This window comes from Anoplopoma fimbria, chromosome 16 (assembly GCF_027596085.1).
Source record: "Anoplopoma fimbria isolate UVic2021 breed Golden Eagle Sablefish chromosome 16, Afim_UVic_2022, whole genome shotgun sequence".
Lineage (NCBI taxonomy): Eukaryota > Metazoa > Chordata > Actinopteri > Perciformes > Anoplopomatidae > Anoplopoma > Anoplopoma fimbria.
Genome location: NC_072464.1, coordinates 16,471,490 through 16,498,623, shown reverse-complemented (window position 1 = coordinate 16,498,623; position 27,134 = coordinate 16,471,490). Strand labels below are relative to the sequence as shown.

At 40.4% G+C, this 27,134-nt stretch overlaps 2 protein-coding genes across 2 annotated transcripts in view; one reads left to right on the top strand and one right to left on the bottom strand.

Moving 5' to 3' along the window:
• Positions 1-7,602, bottom strand: part of edar (ectodysplasin A receptor) — a 34,396-nt gene extending 26,794 nt beyond the window's left edge. The window contains exon 1 of the mRNA XM_054615807.1: positions 7,426-7,602. The gene's annotated coding sequence lies outside the window, so the exon portion shown is untranslated. The remainder of the gene's footprint in view (positions 1-7,425) is intronic.
• Positions 7,603-15,215: 7,613 nt separating this feature from the next.
• LOC129105018 (E3 ubiquitin-protein ligase SH3RF3-like) overlaps positions 15,216-27,134 on the top strand; it is an 84,089-nt gene continuing 72,170 nt past the window's right edge. The window contains exon 1 of the mRNA XM_054615885.1: positions 15,216-15,829. Coding sequence (XP_054471860.1) covers positions 15,404-15,829 — 426 coding nt within the window. The 5' untranslated portion in view covers positions 15,216-15,403. The remainder of the gene's footprint in view (positions 15,830-27,134) is intronic.

Here is a 27,134-nt window from a genome sequence, read left to right as displayed (position 1 = left end):
CGGAAAGAAGAAATCTTTCATCAAAGTTCCTTGGCCTACAGTGACAAGCATAATGCCTTAAATATCGCAAACTTCAAAGCAGACTTAAGTCTGTATCGATATGGACTGCAGCTTAATATGACAGCCAAATGTGATCGACTTAACTAAAAGTCATTATGGGGATGTTTAGAAAGGAGGGGTTGCCTTATGGAAATTCCCATAGATCAGCTCGTACAGGCTCATTAAGTAGACAGTTACTGTTAAATCTCTTCACTCTTCCACCCAAATCTGTCAGTCAGTCTCTTGTTATTCATCCTTGTGTTGTTTTCTTTGTGGTAATGCTTCAGACCCTACTGTGCAAGCATGCTGTGTGTTCATTTCGATGATTAGAGCATCAGGTTGGTTGAATAAGAACATTTTAGGTGGGAGTTTTTTCTTGTGGGAAATAGGCAATACATCATTGGTCATTACTTGAAAATGATTGTCATTTATCTGGCACCTCAATCATACCGACAAACATGCTCCTCTACATGTCGCTCTACCAAGAGGAGACATTATCTGGTCCACCTTCACTTTTTACTTGCTTGCTCTTCTCAAAACTATGCCGTTTTTTGTGAATATTTAATTGTGAGCATTTATATGTGTATATATAGATATAAATGTAGTTTTTTTTCAAATGAAACCTAGTATTTGGATGCTTGGGTTTGTCACTGAGAAACCACCATTCTCTGTCATCTGTATATAAATGTAACAGTAACACATTAGAGCCACAAACGTGAGCTACACATAACCAGTTCAGTGCACTAAATGGGAAAAACCAGTGGCAACTTCTTTTTGTTGCTTAGTTTTACTGGACCACAAAACAGTTAACGAGTGTTTAACATTGTCCCCTCTGTCTCTTTTTCCTCGTCTCATTGATTTAATTCCATTCATTAATTTCATTGAGACATATGAAGCCAAATGAGTCCTTTTTTTTCTGCATCATTCTGTGTCTTTCTACCATTAAGTCAAATTTCCCATGGATTGTGTGGGAAACGGCGTTTTATATCAGTGTTTAACATTCTAACATCTATTCATTACGACGGTTTATAATGACTTCCTGCCCGATTAAGTAGTAGGCCAATCAGAGAAGAGGGAACTCGGCCAGGAAGCAACCTAATGAATAAGATGAAGAATGAGGTTAGAGGCTGGTTTGTGGGCTCTTCCACGGCACTTCATTTCTGATGACAATTAAATGGGCAGCATGTGGATCCAGAGGTCTCTGTCATCCTGGTTTTGGTATTTCAAAAAGGGAAATCTGTTTTCAATTGAAATCTTTCTCTTTCTTCTCTAACTTACTTTTTCGTTTAAGCAACCTTAAACTCCTGTCTTTTTATCGGGTTCAAATCGAATGATTACATGTTACCGAACTGTTAATGCTGACATTGTTTGACTGAAGCTTCAGCAGCTGACTCTTTTTCCCCAATATTTGACTGCTTTGGTTATTTTGTCAGTTTCAATGTCTCACTCTAAATAAAAAAAAACATAATTTTGGCCCCATACAGCAGCTAACCAAGCTACTGCTCTAACCCTACCATAAACCCACTCTCATATATACATAAGTCCTCTACTTCCAGGCCGTTAACAAGTTCCAAAGTTAATCAATGCACTGCTTTATCCCTAAAAGAAGCCAATTCCTTTTACACAGACCAGGGCTCAACTTGCCAAATCCAAGCAAGATCTGAAACACATGTTACTACTCACTTCATGACCGCCAGCCTGTTTGTGTGAGAGCGCACAACACCACAAATCCTGCTGCTTTCCAGCCAACCAAGCAGCTTCTATATCGCACTCACCAGCTGTGAGCCTCATACAGAAGAAGAGATGGTCATCATCAGTTTCACTTCACATGATGCAGATGTCTGTCTAAAGAAAATTCTTCAACTATTACAGAATGTAGATCATGTTCTGTAAACTTGAGCATTGTGTATTTTTAACAACTTTCCGCTTCATGCATGTCATTACTAAGTGTACAACTTCATGCTTACAAAATCAAAGAAACACTAGCTTTATCAGTAGCAAATAAACATTTAGCTGGCTATCTAAAGCAGCAAAAAGTGCCACAGTGTTAATTAAATAAATGCTGCAATATTTTGATTATTATGACCTAGATTAATAATCTGAATTCGCACAAGTATTAAAGCTTCAAACTAGTTGGTTTGTAGATAAAACATGAAGCGGAAAACCATTAACATTGTGGATGTCCCACCCATCAAGTCTGTCATTTACACCTCCACCATCTCTGGTAAACAACTCACTCAAACAACATTCATTCTAACATATATTTTAATCTTTTCACTGGATGGTCGCACCTCTCATTCTATCTACTTTTCTTTGATTTGTTTCATGTCAGATATTCCACTCAAGTAGCTCCGAGATAAAGGCTACAAAAACACCCACCACAAAGTGAACCCATTTGTGTATTGTGAATCATGAGGATATTATAATCAGATAATCTTTTCTTACAATAGTCCATAATCATCGTAAAAAGGAATTGAGACTGTTTTATTCAGGATAATACCATGTCATTAACTGTACAGCGACCATAATCAGCTACCTGTGCTTCTAATAATCGGCCTGAAAAACGTCAAAACACACCTCAGTTCACTGAACGTAGTGCACTGACTTTCAATAATCATTGCGTGTTGAAGAATTTGGCCAATCCAACCTTTAAGTAGTTATGAGTGCCCCTAATGTCTTTCTTTTCAGAAGTGAATTATGAGGGAGGAATGTGCTGCTGGCATTGTGTCGTATTCTTTGATTTTTGAGGCAGCTGGGGAATAAATACAGGGGTGGTGGCAGAGCTGTCAGTCAAATTAGACCAACCGCTTTCACCTTCGGCTAAATCAGACCGTCAGTGTGTCTCAAAACTTCTGAACAGAACTCCCTCATTGGAAAAGAAGCTTTAAAAACAAATAAAACAGGGATATAGTTTCAATGTACACTAATCATTATTATCTGGCTCACACATTGCACTACCGACATGTTCTTTAATGTTCGTTCCCATTCTCCTTGCATGTCTTTATGTGCTAAAGGAAACCGAAGTCACTGAACTAAGTAGCCAGCAAGGATCAGATATCAGGAGCTAAATGAGCCAGAAATAGATCAATTTAATTTGCAACTTAATGACCGTCTGAGTTTGATGTGAAAATAAACCCATGATTAAAGTAATTTCCAACTTTGGAGACGGAAGCAAACCCCGGCCAACAGCTGGCTGTCGTTTTGGGACTAAACATCCATTTACTCCGGCCCAGGCCAACTGCAGCATCGTGGTTTATCAGATTGAGCTGTATCGTCACAGGAGTGTCAAAACGAGCTTCGTTATTACCACATATTCCACCGAAAAAAACATTCTCCTCTAGGGCACAAAAAGAGTTAATGGATCAAATGTCACCTAAAGTAGAGTTAGCTGTGATCTACTTCATGTAAATACTTGATTCCTTCAATTATGTGCAGATTTTTCAAGCAGCGAACAATCATCCCACCTTCAGTAGACTGACATACAAGGCCATGGCACTACATAAAATGCTTTTTTCTATACGTGCACATCTGTGTGTGATGCTTCTTCATCTCTCTTCATCTTTTGATTGCTTTAATTACAGACTTACTGTCAGCTTCCCACTCTGTGCGCAGGAAAAACAAACTCTTACGGCACATGAAAAGAAGTCACACACATGCTCAGGTAACACACACACACACACACACACGCACACGCACACACGCACACACACACACACACACACACACACACACACACACACACACACACACACCTATCCCAGCTCCAGTCAGTCAGTAGGCTCTTTGATTCTCTGCCTGCCGGTGATCTGTCTTTCATCGTCTCCTCTCCCTGATCCCTTGTTCCCCTCTTTAGCTCTCCCGGGGCAGAACATCACTCTGTCTCTGTCTCTGTTTATTTTGCTGTGGCTATAGGTGGGAAGCCTAATCTGCAACCAGGAATCCGTCTGTATGTCTTATTGCTGTCGGAACAAGTTAATTCACAACATCAAGTAAAAGTTCTATATATTAGGATACATCTTTGCACTCCCTAGGGTGTTTCCTCTGTTAGATGATTGCCTTGTTTTTGGACCATACAGTACATTAAAACACTCCAAATCAAAATGATCCAAGCTCGAATATAATAAACTCACTCAAAAAGAATAGCTGTTGAAACATTGGTTTTCAGTCAAACAAATCAGTGTAGTATCCGCATTGTTCATTTCTGTTGATTTCAGCTGTACAACATTAAAATGATAAACCGTGGGTTTGTGTTTTCACCCTTTTATGTAGAGTTCTTAAAACAAATGTGAAGTCTCTTGGAGTCTTTCTTGCAGGCGGATAATTCCAGTAGTCTGAGCGGCAGCTATAGTCATGATGGATGGAGACGATGTTCAAAGCACAAATCCTCATCAACCCACTGAAAAAGTAAAGGCTTAAGAATTTAAGCACTTACTTAGAGGGTTGAAAGTTGCAAACCAACAGAAGCATTCACGCTAATTTCTGGTTATGTGTACTTTTAACCTGCAACCAGCAACAAGGCAGATCACAGCCCACATCCCACAATCATCTGCACAGGTGCCTCGACCAACAACACAATCCCTCACCAGCTTCCCACCTGACAATTAATTGTTTCACCAACCAGAAACACCACAGTTTGATCTGCAGCACTCGGCAATTTATTTTACCTTCATCTTAAGGCACACACGCATGCTCATGTGTATCATATAAACTGTGATTTTCAAAACCTCATCCTGTATTTCTGCTTTTCCACAATGTAAGACATAAAGAGCCAGATCTCCCGCCACAGTCTCTGTATAGAATAAATTGATGACTAACTGAAGTAGGTTGCCCGTACAGAGGAATCTTGAGTAGACACAAATCAGACCACAAATCTCAATTTGATTAAACTTGCTCTCTGGGGCCTGCAGAGATTTCAACCACTGATTTAATGTTGGTATGTCTGCGCTGTGCACGGGGATATAATAACGGTGAGAGAGAAACAAATGATTAAAAAAAGAGTTTTTCTGCCGGGATTATTGCATATAAATTAAAATATAATGAAATGCAGCTACCTCCTCATTTTGGTGGGGACCTCCCGGAGGCCCCTAAGACCCACTGTCTCATTCTAAGTAACTTTTTAGTCGTCTGTCCTGGTGCCTGTGAGTTATGCAGCAGTATTTAGTGAATATTGTCCGACCCCTTTGTGTTTGCTCTTTCAAAGAACAGCATGCATCAGTTTAGTGTTTATCACATATGTCCAATTTATAGCCTGTATTTCATCAGTGAGTTATATCTTTGTCCATTTCAGAATAGCTGTCAGGGTAAAATCCTACTTATTGTTCACATTAACACTTCTTTTCCACAGCTTTAAGTCATTTAAAAACATACTTAAAGTATAAATACATTGAAGTATGACACAGTCTTTTGTTATGTTTCTTCTATAAAAAATAATAATGCACATTTTATGAACTTCTCTTTTGTTTTACTAGTAGGCTCTGACCTCAGTGAGTATTTCAGTGAAGTTTTTTTGTGCTTTTTCCAGGTGCCATAAAAAAACAAAAACTTATAAATAAATAAATGTCAGTATCCCTGTGGGATGAAATTGACATTGACAACTTAGTTTCTTTAGATTTATCTCCAACTTGATGCCAGACTATCCCTATAAATCATTTGTTAGATAATGATTTCAATCCTATACACTATATGTCCATGGTTCTGTTAAGGCAGTTTGGATAAAAGCCTCCACCAAACAGTTATTCCATAAGTAGTAACCCTAATGAGCTAAAATAACTTCACTTCCATACATAAACTTTCTGACGCATTTAGCAGAATTTCACTTTCAATGTGTGAAGCATTATGAAACAATCAACCCCAACAGGCCTCCTGAGCTCTATACATGTCTCAGTGTGGTAAATGTATTTGCTGAGTGGATTTGAATCAGCTGTGACATGAATCTCAACCATAACTTTCACAAGACAAACACAAGCATCCCTTTCCCTTTCGATGACATCATCCCCAAAATAAATAGGGTCAATGTGTGAATTCTTGTAGCGAGCTGCATTAAGCGACAGCGAGTAAGTCAACAGATTATCCATTCACTTCAGTCGAGTTCAGGATGATCATGACTACAGGCGCCGGCTTTGTTACTTTTTCTACCTTCATCCCTTTAATCCTCAGAAACCGTATTAACTTCTTTTGAAGATGAGTTACATTCCCTCCCCTGTTTCTGCTCTGTGTCTCCTTCGCCTTTCTACCTGAGAACATGAAAGATTCAATGGCAGTGGAGACGCACTGCGCTGGGGGCTGCAGGGGGAGAGAGAGAGAGAGACACAGATAGAGAGATAGAAAGAAGAAGGGAGAGAGAAGGGAAGAGGAGGGGGGAGTAGAGACGGATTGATTTCCACCTCCAGCAGCTACAGTTCAAAGCCAGCCAGCAGACTTCAGAGCCTCGGCAGGACCCGGCATGTCCCCAGCCGGGCCGAGCTGCCTGTCTGCGGGCAGGACTTCCCCCAGGGGCCTCGGGGCCCGGGACAGTCAGGCGGCACCAAGAAAACAATTATGCAGACAGGGGGGGGGGGAGGGGGGGGGGGAGTGTGCAAGGTCACACACTTTCTCAAACACCCAGCCAGAGATACAGCCTCGTAGGCAAACTCCCCCGATACATCACACAGGCTTATTGCATTAAAATGATTTATCATCATGATAATATAATAACCCAAAGGCCTCTGCCACTGCAAGTTCTTCTACTCTATTCACACCCATCAAAATCACCACCAGAGAATAAAGGCAGTTCCATCTGCAGCATATTTGGGATTAAAAAAAAATTAATTACACAGCCAGGTCATTGAGCAATCCAGGCCTTAACTGTGAAGCTGGTGATGTGAAGAAACATCTCGTTTGTCTCCCACCTTGGGCTACAACCTTTGCACCAACACGCACAGAAGCTGTCACAAACTTCAGAATGTATTTGGGGGGATTTGCCTGTTGCACACAGACTGCACTTAAAAATGCATTTAAAAAAAAAAAAGTAAATTACTTTTTATGAGAATAATAATATTGGAAATATATTTCTCCCGTCTCATGCACTTGTAAAACATATAGGCCTATATCAATCAGCCTGGCAAATAAATGAGATGTCATCTCAATAGCAGACGTTTTGCATAGTTTTAAAGAAAATGTAGAAACTTTAGTAGTAGGATTGTTGTTGTTTTTTACATGCATCAGCAGTGTTTCTGTCCTAAAGCCTACATATCCTATACAAATAAATAAATAAATATCATCTCGTACTTATTTAAGGTAAAACTATGACAAAGCACATGTTTGTTTGGCATAATAGCTTAAGTATTGCTCAGGAATTTCCCCCGAAGTCTTGCAGAAATCCGTCCTTGCATTCCAGAGACGTCTTACCTGGAGCTCAGAGAGGGGGGCACGCTGCTGTGGTTTCTCCGCGGCGCTGCGGGGCTCTGCTGGCGGGGCGATCGGTCCTGGTGGTCGGTGATCAATCTCTGGCGTGGTGTCGTATAAGCATCGCCGAGTGACTGGCTGTCTGCGAGTTTTTAACTCCCACTCGGTCCAAAGTAAGTGTCTCAGCCTCCACTGTGCTGCATGGCGGTGAGTCTGCAGGCTCCTCCTTGATGAAGGGGGAAGAAAAAGAAAAAAAAAAGGCGAGAAGTTTTCTCCGCCCTTCAATGAGAGACAGATTAACGTGAACAGTCTCCGGTCCCAGGTAGACTCTCGGCGGGGACAATTAACGTGCTGCAGGCTACTACTCAACTCCGCCATCTAGTGTTCACAGGCCTGTAGTGACGGAACCATGACTGACTGAACTATACTCCAATCTGACCATCATAAGGAAAACTCATACCAAGATTATCCTTAAATAGTTATAGGCCTCATTTACTGTATACCTTAGCAATGATATATATATATATATATATATATATATATATATATATATATATATATATATATATATATATATATAAACTTTTGACTGGCACTATATATACAGTGGGTACGGAAAGTACATTTCTGGTTTTTTCTGTCAAGATGGGTTGCTGAGTGTACATTAATGCGAAAAAACTTTTTCGATTTTAGCAAATGGCTGCAATGAAACAAAGGGTGAAAAATTTAAAGGGGTCTGAATATACCCACTGTATATATATATATATATATATATATATATATATATATATATATATATATATATATATATATATAGTGCCAGTCAAAAGTTTGAGGTCAAAGAGGTCAAATACCGGAACACCAATCTGCCACTCAGACCTCCCACAGCCATACATTTTTACTCTGCTGTCACAACACTCACACTACAAAAGATTAACAATATATTATTACTTGCTGTTCCCCTGACATACAGTACCAGTCAAAAGTTTGGACACACCTTCTCATTCAACTACTTTGAAGAATCTAAAATATAAAACATATTCTGGTTTGTTGAGCATTTGTTTGTTTACCACATGATTCCATATGTGTTCCTTCATAGTTTGGATGTCTTCAATATTAATCTACAATGTAGAAAAAAATAGAAATAAAGACAAACCATTGAATAAGAAGGTGTGTCCAAACTTTTGACTGGTACTGTATATATATATATATGCAAAATAGTTAAGTGTTCATGCTTAGTTTGCACACAAAAGCAAATATTAATATACATTTCTATTTGTATCTCGCATGTCCTTTTATACACTGTGAACTGCGTCTCATATTAGGGCTACTACTAACTGTTTTCATTATCACTAATATGCCAATTGGCAATTTTCCAAATATTTTTTTATTTTTCATTGTCATTTAAGACAAAGAAAAGCAGCAAAATCTCACATTTGGACATTGAAACTAGTTACTGCCAATTATGCATATGCTACTGACAAGTAATATTGTAGGATTACAGCTGTCATCATTACTTACACAATATTACAAATATTGCCTTCTAATTCTACCTACTACTGCTACAATTTCAGATATGCCAACATTTGTTTTGGTACAGCATTGTAAAAATGCTTAGAATGCAGTGTCAGCAGCACAACATATAGGCATACATTTAACAAATATAAATAACAACAACAATAATCATCAGCGGGCTTAAAAAGTAACTTATTACTTTCACTATAAGAATTCTTTACATGAAGGCCAGCAACACACGCACACGCAGCTTGTCTTTGAAACAGGAGCTATAAATTAGTTTGAGTGTGTGTGTGTGAGACTTTGTTTGTGTGATGTTGATGACTGGTGCCTGTTGTCTGAGTTGAACTAAAGCTTGGACTTTAGTTTTCCTCCTCCTCCTCCTCCTCCTTCTTTCCGCCGCTTCTCCTTTTCCCAGCCACAGGAAGGGTAAGATAAAAGAGGGGCTTTGAAAAACACTGGGAGTCCTGTAATTACTCACTCTCCCTCTCTGTCTCTGTCTTCCCCCCTCTCCCTATTTTTCTTTTTCTCTCTATGTCCATCGTCTTTCTCCTTCTTGGTTACTCTCTCTCTCTTCGTCCTTTCACCTTCTCCGTCCCTCTCTCAGTCTGTCTCCTTCTCTCTTTCTCCATCCTCTTCTCTCTCTTTTTTTCTTCCGTCTCACCGTCTCTCTGTCTCCCTCCTCCTTTGAGCGGCTCATTGATGTCGATCCAGGGGCTTCCTGACTGAAAAGGAGGATGAGAGGAGAAGAGATTAGATGAGAAGAGAGGATAAAGAGAGGATGAGGGCAGGATAACAAGAAGACTGATGAGATCTGCTGAGAGAATGATGGCTGCTCCGTCACAGACCGGACAAAAACACATATTAAGCAAAACCTGTACTTACTATGATGGATTTTGTGACACAAAAACCCATGCAGCTGTATCTGCATGAGGTGAAATGGGGTATTAAGAGATAGGATATGGGACACATGATATATGAGGCGATACAATGAGGCATAAAGTGACATAAAAAAGATTAAACAAGATCAGATTTAATGAGATAAGGGAGTATTTGATAAAGCAACATAATATAGAATAGTATAGGATTACATATCCTTGACACACTGCATGATCCCTGTGGGGAAATGTGGTTCTTGCAGCATTAACAAGACTGAAATAAGCAAACAATATGTACAGATGTATATAACATATTACATCTGATAATGAAAACAAAATATTTGAGGCATGTAAAACAGCATTTATGATAGAAAAATGAAATTTCAAAGACCCATGTGTTGTTTTGAATCCTGTGGGCCATATTCACATACTGACATTTACATTCACTTAGCCATTGTTTTCTTTCAACACTAAAGATAAGCCTAACGTGGAAGACTGTGACTTAAATTTATAGCATATTTTTATTTGACCCAATATATTGTATCATGTACTGCCTTCCTCTTGTAGTTATTTATTCATGGGTATGGACAAATAAGATGTGGAGTTATGATGACTTGTTCCATGAATAAATTCAATCATCAGCAGGATACATCTTGAGTCTCTTAGGTCAACATGCATTCATGTTGGAGATCAGAGTTGTTAAGATTCAGTGGTACAGCAGCTGTCACAGACTGCCTACCCTGTTTTAACCCTCCCTCAGCACCACATCAAAGTGCTGTAGCTCAGAGAAGATAGCAGTCAGTGGAGGCCTAATTTGCTGCTTGGTGTAATGAAGTTAGAGTAACTTCAATTTGCAGCAAAAATCTTTAAAAGCAAACTTCCTCATGCTTTTCATGTGCCCCAAGGCGACTCAAACCCTGAAAGAAGGAAATTTAAAATGTGGTCTCGCTGTTTTTGAACTTTTCAAGGATGAAATCAATGCGTTATAGGAAAATAATGATATTGATATTGATATTTTTCTCCTCATATTTCAGATTTATGTTATCATCTTCCATGGAAACGTGTATATTTAAACAAAGGCCATTAAAATAGTTAGGATAGACATATTTATACATATTATATACTTACTGTATATAGAATTTAGTCTGATTCAACGTCCCATTCCCACTGAACAAACACAAATAAAACATCTACAAAATGTGAAGTTCATATGCATCAATGTTGAGCAAATATTTTGGTATAACCCTAGCTAAAATATCATTCTCTTAAACTTGGAGGTACTTTCTGTAATAAAACACACATGCTGTACAAACGGACCCACCACAGACTCCATGACCTTGTTAACCCCCCCATGCACATTGTCTGTGAGAAAACACTCACATTCTCTAACTACTGTTCAACAAGGAAGCAAAGAGCCGGTTGCCATGGTAACTGCAGTGTCAGCTAACCTACTTTTGCATGAACGAAGGACATTGGTCGATGGGAGAGAGGTGCATGGTATAGGTACATAGAGAAGATACACACACACACACACACACACACACACACACACACACAAACGCACAATACATATTCATTACGTTTGATCGTCTCGGGCAAACTTTCTCCAGAGCAGTTAGTGGGAGAACGCCTGTGTTTGCAGCGAAATGATGGAAACTAATGAGAATTATTATTGATATTATTGATAAAGATGAAGACAATATAGGAGTATATGAAACTTTGGTGAACCCTGTGGGTAAAACTAGGCTGATGCAGGAGAAAAAAAGACGTAAAAACAAATAAAGTATGCATGCACTGTCAGGTCAACTCAAGTTTATTTTCATATCTCATCATCACAAGAATTTCCCAAGAGACAACATTCAATTATAAAACAATTAAGTTTTTTTTTATTGCAGATATTGCAGCACAGTATTCAGCGTAATAAAATACAGAGCATAAAGCACCTAAATCCCATTGGAAACACATAAGAGGCCTCACTAACTCACCTTGCCAAGCCTTAAGCAAACTGGCCACCGCTCACTGACCCAACCCCTTAGCAAGAAAAAAAAAAAAAAAAAGGCAATATCAAAATTCTGAGGGAGGAAACTGCCCTCACCAGGACTGCTTAGCATGCCGTAATGTGCCGGTCTGTGCTCACTGCCACATAATCTGGACATGGACATGCTGTTTTAAATATAATAAAACACAGAAGTCCAACAATTGAATGCATTATGTAGAGATACTTTTATATTAATAGAGTGTATGAAAAAAAACCCATTATGTACTGATATGTATGATAATCTAAAGATAATCATTACGACATTGGGTCATGACAACCTTTAAATGTACATCAAGTATGTGTTGTTCAAGTGTCATTATTGGACATATGTCAATCTTAGTGGCGTCTCAAAGAGCTGTTTAACCCTTATGTGTGCAAAAGGCTCGTTAGCATCCCTAATTGACCTGTCTGCTGTTTAACAGCATCCTACCCTTTGTGTGTTTTATTGACAGCACTGTGTCCTACAGGGAGCGCTGACTATGCTGCTTAAAAGGATTGAGGGGATTTCCATCCAATAATCATTTTTTTTGTTCGCATCTCTCTGCAGTTCCCCTCTAATACTGAATCATTGGCTGTGGAGAATTGTGTTAAGCAGATGAAACACGCTGGGCATGAGACGTGAGCGGGTATGATAAAGAGAGAGAGAGAGAGAGAGACACCATGAATTAGGGCTTGTTGCCAGCACTTGTGGGCCGCTGCGCCAGTGAGGCGTTCAAAATCAGGGCTTGACGACAACAACACACACACATTCTTTTTTTTTTTTTTTTGTGGCTGAATTACTGTAGCATTGCGATGTTCTGCAGCCCCAAGGGAAACCTGTGAGAAATGGCAGGTCTCTGAAGATGAAATGTAAGAGGAGCTTCGTCTCGCAGCTGAGCTGGAAAAGCACAAAAAGTCTCCAAGTCATTACTGCTGCAAAAGACTTGACCTTCACTTCATTTTTTTTTCTTCTTGTTCCATTTACAAATGCTGATAATTCAATTTGTGCTGCTTTGATTTGTGTAAAGCTCCACACTGCCTATGACCATAAACAAGGACTGAAGGAGTAGATTATTCAGCGGTTTATTCAAAATTTAGTTTATTCACTTGGCCAGATTTCATTTTTGTTACATGCATTTTAAACTGTCATCGTATGATCCATCATTCAGTCTCTGTAAGTATTTACACACATAATGTGTTAATAGCAAAATAATTTCATTACAAAATAAAGTTACAAAACATTTGCAGCACTGTGACTTAGATACTTTGTTGTGGAATGAAATACAACACACAATGTTTTCAGTACCTCACTTATTAGTGTAAATGATGTGGGTTGCACACACACACACACACACACACACACACACACACACACACACACACACACATGCACACACACAAACACCCTGTTCCTCATTGTTTGCCTAAGCAGTCCACCCTCTGCTTTTCATCGTGGGTGGTAAATAGCGGGCCCACCCCTCATCCAGGAAGGCGTCACTGTGTCACACATGCACACTCATACACACACACACAGGGGACAAACACACACACACACACACACACACACACACACACACACACACACACACACACACACACACACACACACACACACACACATTTGGCTCAATCACTCCTTACACCTCTAGGGCTGAATGCGAGAGAGGAGCAGGTCTGAACAGGTGGACAGGCAAAGCAAGTCTACAGTCACGGCTGAGGTACAACACACACACACACACACACACACACACACACACACACACACACACACACACACACACACACACACACACACACACACACACACACATTTACTTCTCCTTTAAGTGTGTTCTGTCCATCAGCTCATGACAGTATTTACTGAGTTTTTTCCCTTCATCTTGAAAATTTGACAATCCCGCCTGTCATCTATAAATATAATATTGCTAATATTGCATCGTGTGTTTTATAGTCTATATGATGGTCTAGCCTAGACCATACAGAACATTTCTAGTTACAAATTATGATAACTTTTTGGAGATTTAAATTGTTCAAAGCAGGGAAACAACAATATCAGTACATGTCCACCAGGCGTCGCTAAAAAGCTATATTTTTCAAAAAAGCTCTTGTTTTTTCAGCTGGATGTAGTGACTGAGTTCATGTACCTGTCAGCTGCGTGAGACACCCAGTGCATTGATTACAAGTTTAGTTTATGTGAAAACTAAACCAAGCAAGCACAAATATGAATGCTCTGTTTTGCTCAAACTCTAAAAACGTAATCTTCATATTGAATGGGAAACACTGAGCAACATATCTGATCATTTTGTGAATTGACGCCCAAATATAAGTCTATTAAGTTAATGCCTGGTAGGCTACTTGTAGTAATAGTTTGTCTTTATGAGCACCAGATATGACAGAAAGACTCTTTATTATATAAAAAACTGTTTCTTTTCTAACTAGTTGGTGTGATCTGCCTGTCCCTAACGTGTTTTTATTGCAGTTTTATTTCCCCCCAAAAAAAGTATTGAGGTGCAAAATCTAGGTCTGCAATTAACTTTTTACTTTTAACTAATTACTAGATACCTCTCAAATGTTTCATTTCAGTGCGTTCATTCTTTTTCTTTTATATATGTAATGTCAAACGTAGACAAGTGCGTTTGGTCATTGAATATACAGGCATATTCTATAAAATGTGAAAAATGTTCTTCAATAGCAGCCGAGTAATCCCCAAATATTCAAAACACAATCATATGGAACTGAAAAACGCAAGCAGCTCTTCACATTTCAGGAGGTGTCAATATAGATCATAAAGAAACACTGGATTCAAGTGAAATATATAAAAAACGTGTTTTTATTGTCTCTCTAGATCTTACATACATTTTGAAAAATGTCAGGCAGGTGTGGTGAGATAGAAATAGCTGGTTTTATGCAGTTTTATTCCCCCCCCAAAAAAAGTATTGAGGTGCAAAATCTAGGTCTGCAATTAACTTTTTACTTTTAACTAATTACTAGATACCTCTCAAATGTTTTATTTCAGTGCGTTCATTCTTTTTCATATGGAACTGAAAAATGCAAGCAGCTCTTCACATTTCAGGAGGTGTCAATATAGATCATAAAGAAACACTGGATTCAAGTGAAATATATAAAAAACCTGTTTTTATTCTCTTCTCTCTCTCTCTCTCTCTCTCTCTCTCTCTCTCTGTGTCATTCTCTCTCTCTTTTCTTCCAGTCTCTATCAATCTGGCTCTGGAGCGTGAGCGCGCTCCGCAATTCTGATCGGCGCGCACATGATGATGATGATGATGATGATGAGTGCGTGACCTCACCGCTTTCTGCACAGCTGCTGGAGAGAGAGAGAGAGAGAGAGAGAGAGAGAGAGAGAGAGAGAGAGACACGTTGTGTGTGGGAGGGAGAGAGACATCCAGAGGTAGCCTACGGAGGACATCCACACGCACCACACAGCGGTCACTGCTCCGCGTAAAGAGGGGACTCGACGCCCGGTCCTCCTCCCAAGCATGTGCTGTGCGCACGGTTCATTTCTCCGGCACACGCACCAGGCACCGCGGCATCCCCACGGACACTGAAAGCCCAGATGCTCGCCCTCTCCGCGGACATGGACGAGTCCTCGTCTCTGCTGGATCTGCTGGAGTGCTCGGTGTGCCTGGAGCGCCTGGACACCACGGCCAAGGTGCTGCCGTGCCAGCACACCTTCTGCCGCCGCTGCCTGGAGAACATCCTCAGCTCCCGCAACGAGCTCCGCTGCCCGGAGTGCCGCATCCTGGTGGACTGCGGGGTGGACGAGCTGCCGGCGAACATCCTCCTGGTTCGCCTCCTGGACGGTATCAAGCAGCGGCCCCAGAGAGGAGGAGGAGGAGGAGGAGGAGGAGGAGGAGGCGGAGGAGGCAGGCAGTCCCTCGCCGGGGGCTCGCTGCAGGGGTGCGCAGCCGGGATATCCGCTTCTCCCCCGGGCAGTGCGATCAGGGAGCTGCCCGTAGCCATCAGGAGCTCCCCCGTCAAGGTTGGTTACTTTCCCACCCATCCATATGTGCCAGTATCACTCTGAAGATCACCTAACAATGTTTGGATCTTTTCACCTTTTTTTCTTTCTTTATTTTTTAATGAAACACGACTTAAACAGGAGCACATTTTCATTCCCCAGGAGGCTACACACCCACACCCACACACAAAACACAGTAACAACTTTCAAATTGCTTCTTCCGCACGCTGCTGCAGAATAACCCCCCCCCCCCAGTCTATAGCAGCAGAATTTAGTGGAAGATGTTTATCTCTGATGTTTGCTGGAAAATGGGGGAACAGTGTGTTCAGCACGCTGCCTGCACAGATACCCTGCTGCTGTATGGTTTATAGAGATGCAAATGTATAGACTGAATATGCACGCAGTGAGACTGATTGCAGCACAGATTTGTTTGATAACCAGGATCAGGAACAAACTTGGTAGCAGGGACCAAATTATAGGATATGGGAGAGAACAAGTAATAACAGAGGTGAACTGCTGTGGCTTTGTCATAGCTGATGACACAGATGCATATTGTTGTCTCTTGATTGTTATCACCAGTCGTGCCTTTGATATTCCCTGATGTGACACTACTTTGGTGTCTTAATGAGGGTGTCTTTTCTGTGTTGCACTGAGGTATAATTAAACTAAACTGAGGGAGAGAGAGAGGAAGAGAGGCTTAGCGGGTCACCTGTCTTTGATACCGTTGTTGCCATAGTCCTGGTGAAGCTCAGTATCCCGCACGGGCTGCAGCAGAGTGAGGTTTCATAATGAAGAGAGGGATGGAGAGCATTGTTTACTTGCTATGCAGTGCATCCCAGGCGTCGGATTTATGTTGTGATGTGAGACGTGTGGAAGAATGTGGCTGTAATGTGGCAAATAGACAGAAAATGTGAACGCATCAGCACTCTGCTGCAAACAATGCTGGTAGTTATTTTGACTCAAACTGGAATAGATCTTACATACATTTTGAAAAATGTCAGGCAGGTGTGGTGAGATAGAAATAACTGGTTTTATGCAGTTTTATTCCCCCCCCAAAAAAAGTATTGAGGTGCAAAATCTAGGTCTGCAATTAACTTTTTACTTTTAACTAATTACTAGATACCTCTCAAATGTTTTATTTCAGTGCGTTCATTCTTTTTCTTTTATATATGTAATGTCAAACGTAGACAAGTGCGTTTGGTCATTGAATATACAGGCATATTCTATAAAACGTGAAAAATGTTCTTCAATAGCAGCCGAGTAATCCCCAAAATATTCAAAACACAATCATATGGAACTGAAAAATGCAAGCAGCTCTTCACATTTCAGGAGGTGTCAATATAGATCATAAAGAAACACTGGATTCAAGTGAAATATATAAAAAAAAAATGCATTGCAGAAGAGACAATAGACATGACCTCACCCCTCTGCCAGCTTTTCTTACATCATGTTGTAACTTGTTCAGACGGATATACAGTATTTGCCGAAGGTGAGCGACAGGATTTCTGAGTTAAGTTGGAGTGCATGAGGTTGGTCGTGGGCAGGTATGTTTTCTCTAAGTTTAGTGATGTTCCCAATAAGAGGGATGAAATGAACAATCAGGCTAACAAAGGTTTTGCCATCAGTTTTCACAGCCCCCCTATTCAGAACAACAAGACTTATCAGCCAACTAGCCATTGATTGAAGCAGTGGAGCGCTTTGGTGTGATGAATTGCAGCAGCGGTGAGCAGTCACTCGTTCATGGCGATGAACAGGAATCCAAACCCCCTGTGACATTTCCACTAACACTTAACACTCCATTTCAATTCACTCAATAAACTTTACCGGTCCCTGCAGGGCAATTTTGATGCCTGGTACATGTAGAAAGAAAGCACACATACAAAAGAGACATACTGCAATATAGGATTCTTTTTTTTTTTCAAGTTTTAGACAAATGACCTCCTAAAGAGCTAAAGTGACGTCTTAATTTCACCAACAGTTTAAAATTGAAGCCGTACAGTGTCATGAACCAAAAAAAAAGAAAAGGAAAACAGCCAGTCATCACACAGCCAGAAAATGTTTGATATTACAATTTAGCAAGGCAAAATGAAACATTTGATATTTCAGATGTTCTGTGTCTGAAAGAGTGTGAACTTTACCGAAAATGAAAACAAGTATGTAACCACATGCATGGTCACACAGACACACACAAAAAATACACAAACTTTCTTCTTTAGTAGTGGCCAGTTTGTGTTTGTTTTAGGAGCCAGTGGGGAAAGCACTTCACTGAGTACCCAGCCTTTATTTCCAGAATGAACACAAACACACACACACTCACACACACTAACACACTCACACCTATAACCCATTACCCTCTGCAGTCTCCCTCAGTCACTTTGCTCAAGTCTCCTCGAGGCTCCCCCTGGGACCAAGACTTGGTGATGAAAGTGTGAATTAATCTCCCATAACAGTGGTGTGTGTTTGTGTGTGTTTGTGTGTGTGTGTGTGTGTGTGTGTGTGTGTGTGTGTGTGTGTGTGTGTGTGTGTGTGTGTGTGTGTGTGTGTGTGTGTGTATGCGCACTTGGATGTGCAGCCCCCTACACCAAAAGAGCAGGGGTCTTGCTAAAGGAGTTCAATCTGACTTTGAGTGACACACTAATGCAGTACCTAACTAATAACCGCCACACACACACACACACACACACACACACACACACACACACACACACACACACACACACACACACACACACACACACACACACACACACAGAGTTCTCCACACAGGTTAAACAGAACAGTCGACGTCATGTTTTAAGGGTTATAGATGAGAATGAATGTGTTGCTATGGAAATAGAAGAAGAGCCAGACATGCTGAGTCAGCTTTTTCCCTTGCTGTTTGCGCTCTTTGAGGACTCTCTCTTTATCAGGGTTGATCATTTTCTTTTCTTTTTTTTTGTTCCAACAAATAGTGTGTATAGCCTGCAGGAACATTTCACCAGACCTATTTAGTGTTGTTTTCTGTGCTGAATCAGGCACTCGGTCAAGCATTCAAGTGCTTAATCTCTTTCATCATGTGGTAGATTTTTTTTTTTATCTTGGCTTTTTCCTTTTTTACCACAAAGGAATAATGTTGAGCCTGTTAGCAGCTGATGTCTCTGGCAACCCCTAACTAGTCCCTCAGCTGCAGTGTACATCAGCTGTTGCAGGGATGACTCGCCACTTGTTCCTCCGTTGCTACAGACAGCAGTTTGAAGACACAAATAGTATGCAGGAAAAAGAGGCGTTTCAACAATGTAACAGTGTCATGTAAACTGGATAATGGGACTGGATACATTTGTGAGAATTTTTTTTTTTTTTTCTCAGCTTAATTTTTGTCAGATAAGGACAAGTCTCAGTCTGTCTGTCCGTCTGTCAATCAAATGGTGACGCTTGAACTGATCAATTCAAGTTTTTATCCTATTGTCCTATTCATATGAGCAAGAAAATGAAACGAAATGCAGAATGTTGGTATCAAAAACTTTATTTGATTGCTTGTCATTTGTCATTGTACAGGAGAGTTGAGACATTACACTGGTAAATGATGTCATTATTATCCAGGTTTCACATCATCATCACAACAGCTGATACTACACCTCTCCTGTAGCTGTAGTGACTGTTCTTGTTCTGGTTTCCAAGAAGGTCATGTTTTCAGTCCTGTTGGTCATTTTGCTTGTTTGTTTGTTTGTTTTTCTGTTAGCTTAAAATCCCCAAAAAGCTCCACACAATTTCCGCCCTTGGTGGAAGTATGTGTACTCTGTAGAATTGCTTTCTAGTATGCTTACGAGAAAAACCCTTTAAAGTAGTGGGCTTTCTTCTTAGATTTAATTGCGGCTCTGTATTTGTGCCATATGTCATTCTGCACATCTCTTGCCAAATATGGAGCAATACATTTGTAGGAACAGTAAACACACATTGTGGTCTCTTTTTTTTCCACATCTTAGCATGAGCCTTTTGCATTGATTTTCTTTTCTTTTCTTTTAATCAAATCCATACCTGGCAACGACACTGGTGGACTAACTGATTCATGAATCTTTGCTGGTCATTGCTGGTTGTGCTGGTACATGTCCTCTAGGAGTGTGTTGTTCTTTAAGAGTGTGGGGGTGTTTAGGGATTATATGGTCTCTCTTTAAAACCTTAGTGACTAACCCATGTTCCTGCTTGGTATTTTTCTATTCACCCATCTGTCAAGGATAGTGTAGGTGTGTCTGGGTAAGATTTATTTAGCTCTGTGCTAAATAAATCTTACCCTTTTAGACCTTTTAAAAGTGTCACCATGTTCTTGTCAGATACAGACCTCTATAATGAGACTCTAGAGCTCTGACGATCAAAATGTCACATCAATTTCAATTCTTGTCGTACACCCAATGTTTTAATCAATAATCAAATATGTAATCAGTCAAACTTCAACATCTTCATCAAACCTATTGTGATGTTTTTGGTTTTTTTTACACTCCACTTGTCCAGTTCCCACCAAGGCAGTGTGACATAATGATCTCCATCATTGTACTTCTCCCTTACCTGTATTTACCTGAGGTTGATGTGCTGACGCCCGAGGTTACCACGGCAACATCAAGCAGCAACGACACTACCTGCTTTCATCTCCGGAGTGAGACGTTGCTTCGCCCTGTCATTCCCACGTGTGTGTGCATGTGTATGTGTATGTGTGTGTGAGTGTGTGGGTATGTGCATATAGGTGTGTGTGTGTGTGTGTGTGTGTGTGTGTGTGTGTGTGTGTAAGGATTTGGTGGGGGTTCCAAAAAGAGTGTGTTACCAATCCCTGTAATGATCCTTTGAACCTGTGTCTTTTGTGTTATATTGTACCAAGAACACATATACAACCCTTAATCTCAACCTGAACAATATACTAAATATAATCCTATACCAAGTCTTTATAAAACATGATGTTTCACATATTTGAAGAAATATTATTGACCAAAATGTCATCAACTTTCCAAATAATCCTCACCTGAAATACAACACTGTGTCCCTACAAATATAGTTACACATCATCACACACTCAATCTCCATAGCTATATCTCCCACACCTTTACAATAATATACGTGAGTGAGAAAGCCTTCACAAACACACACGCTCACACGCAGACGTTCATGCACATTCATTCACATTCACTCATTTTTCACACCACCAATCTGTGGCAGTAAACAACAAGCTCTCAGTCATTACCTTCACATTACCCCCTCAGTTCATAAATACTGAACGAAGACCTGACACTGTACTAACACACACACACACACACACACACACACACACACACACACACACACACACACACACACACACACACACACACACACACACACACACACAATTCATCTTCTCAAGTCTGAGAGTATCTCTCTGGACACATTTCTCTCCCTTTGCATGTGTTTTGTGTAAGATCTCTCTCTCTCTCTCTCCCCTCTCTCTCTCTCTCTCTCTCTCTCTCTCTCTCTCCCTCTCTCTCTCTTTGCCTTCTCAACCTTTTTCAACCCAGATTGTTAAATGAACATGCAAATGCACAAACACATCTTTTTCCTCTGTCGCTCTTTACTCATTCTTTCTCATCTTCTTCTAGCTCTTTCTCTGATGTTTGTGTGAAGAGAACTTAATTAATTTTAGTGTTGCCACATAATGAACACACACACACACACACACACACACACACACACACACACACACACACACACACACACACACGGACACACACACACACGGACACACACAGAGAGACACATGCACATGCTCCCATTTAAGGGTTAGTTAAAACTAGACAACTATGCTTTGCGCCTCCTGGGATCTCTTGGGAATTATGCTATTTTGTGCTATTTTGTGCTATTTGTGTGCATGAGTTTGTGTATGCAAACCATGCATTCCTATATTTCCATGCTTGTATTTTTTCTTTACCGGTTATATTTTTCCCCCAGTAGAAACAAGGCACATTTTCATTTTGAATGCTTTGCAATGAAGCTGCCCACAGCCAGTATTCAACATTTTGTAGTTTAAACCTTTTTCATGCCAAAATTGACCGTGTAAATGTTGCCTCCAGCATGTTACTCTTTTCTGCCTGGAAGAGCCTCTGAAAGTTCATTTATTTTTGCCCTCTTGCAATACAGGGTGGTACTAAATATACATTATACATTTTCAATAGATTCACTGGCTATTAGTGAATTGTAAGTGGTAAACAGAGGATGACGGCAAGAGCTGGCCCAAATATGATTACCAATAAAAGGTTATTGGTTTGTTTTATTGAGTTAAAGACCTGGTAATATCAGCTTCTGGTAAAACTTGATCCGTCTATTACAGGTCGCAGACTTGGGAAACATTAAATCTTTTGCTGCTAGCCACGCTAATCTTAAGCAGAATCAAAAGACATCTTTGGCTCTTTATTGGTAATGTAATGCAGCAATGCCAAAATGAGCAAGCATCCTCCCTTTTGGCAGAAGGAGATCAATCCCGTCACCTGACCGGCTTGCATGTTGTGTTGCTCTAACTATTTGTGTCCGTGTTGCTCTGAATCTGGGTGATGTCATCTCGCATTAGTCTCATCCTTGGCCCTTCCATCATCCCGCTCATACATATATATGGAGATGGAAGACGCTGGGTCGTACGATTGATAGAAGGAGGCAGGGTGGCGGTCGAGGGCAGCTTATAGCCCTGGTGATGGTGTAATGAGATAGTGTGTGTGTGTGTGTGTGTGTGTGTGTGTGTGTGTGTTGTTGAGTTTAGGGGGGGTTGATCTGTAATGGGTGTTAAGGCCAAAACAAGCTTTGGAGCTTGACTGCCATTCCCACGGGTGTATGGGTGGATTCCCATCAATCCCATCCCCCAGTTTCACAAAAACACTCATGAGCACACAGACACACGGACACACATTAGGTTAAGGGTTAACCCCCTCACTCCTGGTCCTATTGTTACTATGGAGATGAGGGTGAGATGTCAGTGGCCAATGGTCAAGCAAATACATTTCAGACAGAGCAATAGTGGCATTTTTTTAAGGTTGATTTTGAAATTGAAATTCATTATCTTGGGGTTTGATTTTGACTTTTCCACTCGTGTGGTGAAAATGATCAATTCCGAAAAGAAGACATATAAGTGTTATTATTATTCTGAAATGATAGCGGTCCCAATATTTGTGGGTTCTCGATGTGCCATACAGTTTTGGTACGAACTCACAACGTTTGTAGTGCTAATATGATTGATCACTAAATGATATTCAAAACATACTTTAACAAACAGGGTAGTTTACCAGCTTGGGGCCGACTTTGTTAGCCACTTCTAAATAGCATCTGCTAACGTTAGCATCCAGGCTAATTAGCTTCCACTTTGCGAATGGAATACAAACAGCAATATAGGTTTTCCCAAATGTCTCCAATAGTTCCTCTCAAACGCTATGTGGGCTTCTTGAAAAAGTTGACATGAATATTCATAGGATATACAGGGCTATGAAGTTCTCCAGTCAGTAGTGCACCACAAAAACAGCATGTTATATTTGTGGAGGTTGCTTCCACAATTATGTCCGAAACAAATATGTCCAAAACCTTTTTATCCTCTTTTGAAAAATAGAAAATAATGCAAAATAGATTATTCAGAGCATATTTCCTTGCAGAAAAGAGGCAAGATAATTAAAATAAACACTTGACTTCAACTGAGTGATTGAGTTTTTTTTACAATAATTCCACACTCCTTTCTAATAGGGGTTTAACAAAATATCAATGCACTTGAGTATCGCAATATTACGTTATGTGATATTATATACATTTTAATTATTAGGTTACATGCAAAGATGGCACGCAGTGGCTCAGATTACACAAAAAGTAGTGCTGTTACATGGGATGTTACATGAACAGTGATAAATGCAAAAGCAGATCCCACGGTTTTGATTACGTCAAAAAGTTAACTTTTTTAACTCAGATTTTATACATATGGCTGTGTGTTCTTTACTATGACAGTTTAGATTTTTAAAAATACAACAGTTTTATAACAGTGTTGCAACATATTGAATCATAACCCTTGTATTGTAATACTTATTCTTTCGCCAGATTCTTGCCAATAAACAGCTCTGTTTGTCAAGAGCGACTGGATAATGTGCTACAACAGATTTAGCTTCACGTTGAAGTTCACCAGAGTTACCAACTATAATGAATGTTTTTCGGTAAACAGTTTCTTGAACAACTGAGAAAGCAAAGATGTGTAACCACATTGTGTAAAACACCACAACCTCATAATTAGTGCACCAATCTATAATCCTGTCAGACGTGGGTGGGCATCCATGTGCCACTTCCTGGTGGGAAAGTCACATCTTCTGCCCTTGCATCACAAGAGATGTTGTCAGGCTAATGAAACGTTCAGACCAAACCGGAGTTGCCCCCCTGCTGCCATCTGGGTCAACGTGTAGAATTGCCCCAAGCAGCTTTAAGCAGTCTTCTCCAATGTAGGAAAAAGCGTTTTGAGTCATAGCTTGTGACTCCGGGTGGTTTTTACTTTGGTGTTGAGAGTCTGCTGACTCCTCCCGCAAGCAGCATGCGACGTAATGTGTGTGTCTGTTGTAATAACAGATGAGGTTCCACTGGTGATGTGCTTGAAGAAGTGGAACGGTTCTCTTGGGGAGGAAAAGATTCATGGAAACACACTGTGGTTTCTCCAGGTGTCAGGCAGTGCAGGTGTGTGTATATGTGTGTGTATATATGCCATTGTGGTGATACGTTACAGTTGCTTCCTGTCTTGTTGCAAAAAAATGCCTCCTGAATCCTCCACCTCCACCTACTCCTCCTCATCTTTCTCTGTAATGGAGAGATGTTGAAATGCACCCACCACCCACTTTAGACTTGGCAGGAAACAGACTCTTGGCTAGAGTAGAGAAGAGAGATCAGTGTGCATATACACACACAGACACACACACTCACAGACACATGCACAAATACACACACATCTGAGGAGGATTTGGAAACATGGCAGCAAATACAGGTCTTCCTCTTCATCGACCTGCTGTTCATTCTCACAGCTCTCAACTTCAATTCGTCACCAGTAGTGTTCATGGATCTTTGTGAAATCATTCTTCTCCCCTCTTTTTTACTTTGCCCATAGGACTGAATGCACTTTCTACTGTAGTGCAGTCCCTTTTAAAGGGATTTTAATGTAATAATTTGCTCTTTGAAATATTTTAATTGGCCTTTTCAGCAGTTTGAATGTGGTAGACAAACATACCAAGCATATTTAGCATCTATAATAGGAGCCGTGACATGAACGCCACAGGATTATTATTGCAGTGCGACCATATGTCCACCATAAACTCACTAATGAGTATGACTCATAACAAATTGTGACTGCAGGAATATTGTTGTTGCACATTAGTTATAATGGGTTTTTTTTGTCGCTTCCCTTCATCCATTGAGGATTAACGCAGCATATTTCTGAAATGTGTGCTGCATGACATTTATAGGGGTCATATAAGAACATTTCAGGTTATTTCGGGACACGCTCTGATCATGATCATGGCTGCGGTACAACTGTGATCAGCTTTCCGTTCTGACGTCTGAGTCCAAACATCCACTCCTGGCTGTGTGTGCATGTGTGAGGATTTGAGTGTGTGTATTTTGTTTACGCATAAATGCTATGTGTGCATATTTGAATTGGCATATGTATGTTGGCGCAGTTTCTGGTGGTGGTTTGTGTGTGTATTTAGAAAATGAATGGGCTATGTGTTTATAATACAGAATGAGTATGTATCCTCATGTGCATGTGTGTGTTGTTTTGGCTGCTTTATGTTTTTAGGAACAATTTCTCAACCTTTTATAGAGCTTGACTTGAGGTTTTAGAATGAGGTTGGAATGTGTGTGTGTGTGTGTGCGTGTGGTTGTGGTTGGGTGTGTAAGGGGTGTGTAGTGGGTCATGGTAGTATGTTTGAAGGAAAGGGAGGGTGCAGGAAAAGTTGGAAGGAAAATGTTAAAACCTAGAGGCAGTTATGTTGTGCATTTTTGGATCCGGGTCTGGTGTGTGTGTGTATGTGTATAAATGTGTGTGTATAAGAGGGATCTGGCAAGTTTCTTCCTTCAGGACAGGGATTATGTAAGCAGAGCGAAGCGAGGTCAAATACCAAACTCTGGCCGGCTGTGTTCTGTTTAGACTGGGAAGAATGGAAACACTGGGACAATCAAGCTCCTCTGCTCTTGGATGTGAAAAGCTTTACTCTCTCCAGAAACACATAGCTGGCTGCTGTTTTCTCAGGTCCCTCATATTATACAGCCACTAAATCTCTGATATATCACCAGTTTATTCTCGTTATTCTGTGTCACTTTAAGACATACGCAGAGAGAGTGCAATTAATTAAGAAAGAAAGTGAGAAGGAAGATGATGAGACATATCAAAACGGAGACACGTCGCCATGGCAACATGCACAGACCATTCTGGAGCTCAAATGTACATCACAACTACATAATCCTACTCTCTTTATGATGAAAGAGGTTCAGTAGGGGAATGTTTATCAAAATGTTTGTGTTTGTGCTTGTTGTAGTGAAGGCCTCCTGACAACTTGTATTCAAGATAATAAAAATTACAAAAAAAGGTACAAATGGCTCACCAGTACAAAATGTACTATAAAGGCTGGTAAAGGCTGCTGGTGTCCTTGGTGATGGTCGTGTTTGTTTACGTTTTTTGCAATCAAATATCACACCCAGTTTGGCAATGATTTGTGTAGGTGCACAACACAATATTACAAGAGTTCAGCTGTAATGTTAAAATTTGAACCATAAGAATTATGTAAAAAGTAATACAAAGAAGCAGAAAAAAAGCAATGACACACGAGTAGTCTGTGTGAATGTTTCCCTTGATGAACACATTCACTCTTGCTGCGTAAGCAACTCATTTGTGTTGTTTTTCTCTGTAGTCCAGTGAAATTATAACAATTTGTAGTGTCATTCATGTTCAGAGCCTGTTGCCACTTCCCTCCTCAGGGAGCCACTAAGTGTCTGTGTACCAGCATGTGTTACAGTATGTGAGCTTCTCAATGGGAAACTCTGAAAAGGAGCCCATGTGTGAGGAGAAAGTGTGTTTTTGCTCGCTGTTAGGGTAAGGTGCTTAGCAACTCCACCTGCTGATAACACTTTATAGTCAACTTTGTTATGTGTTGGCGTTACATGCATCAGCACAACACACAACTATTGCTCATGGTGGCAAATGGAAGCAGTTATACAAATGCTGTTGGCTGCTGGTGACTCACCAACCTGAACTGCTAATTCTGTTTGCTGCAGTATCTACAAAAAGGACTCATATGACAGAAATTCAATGCTTTTCTAACTTAACCTTTGG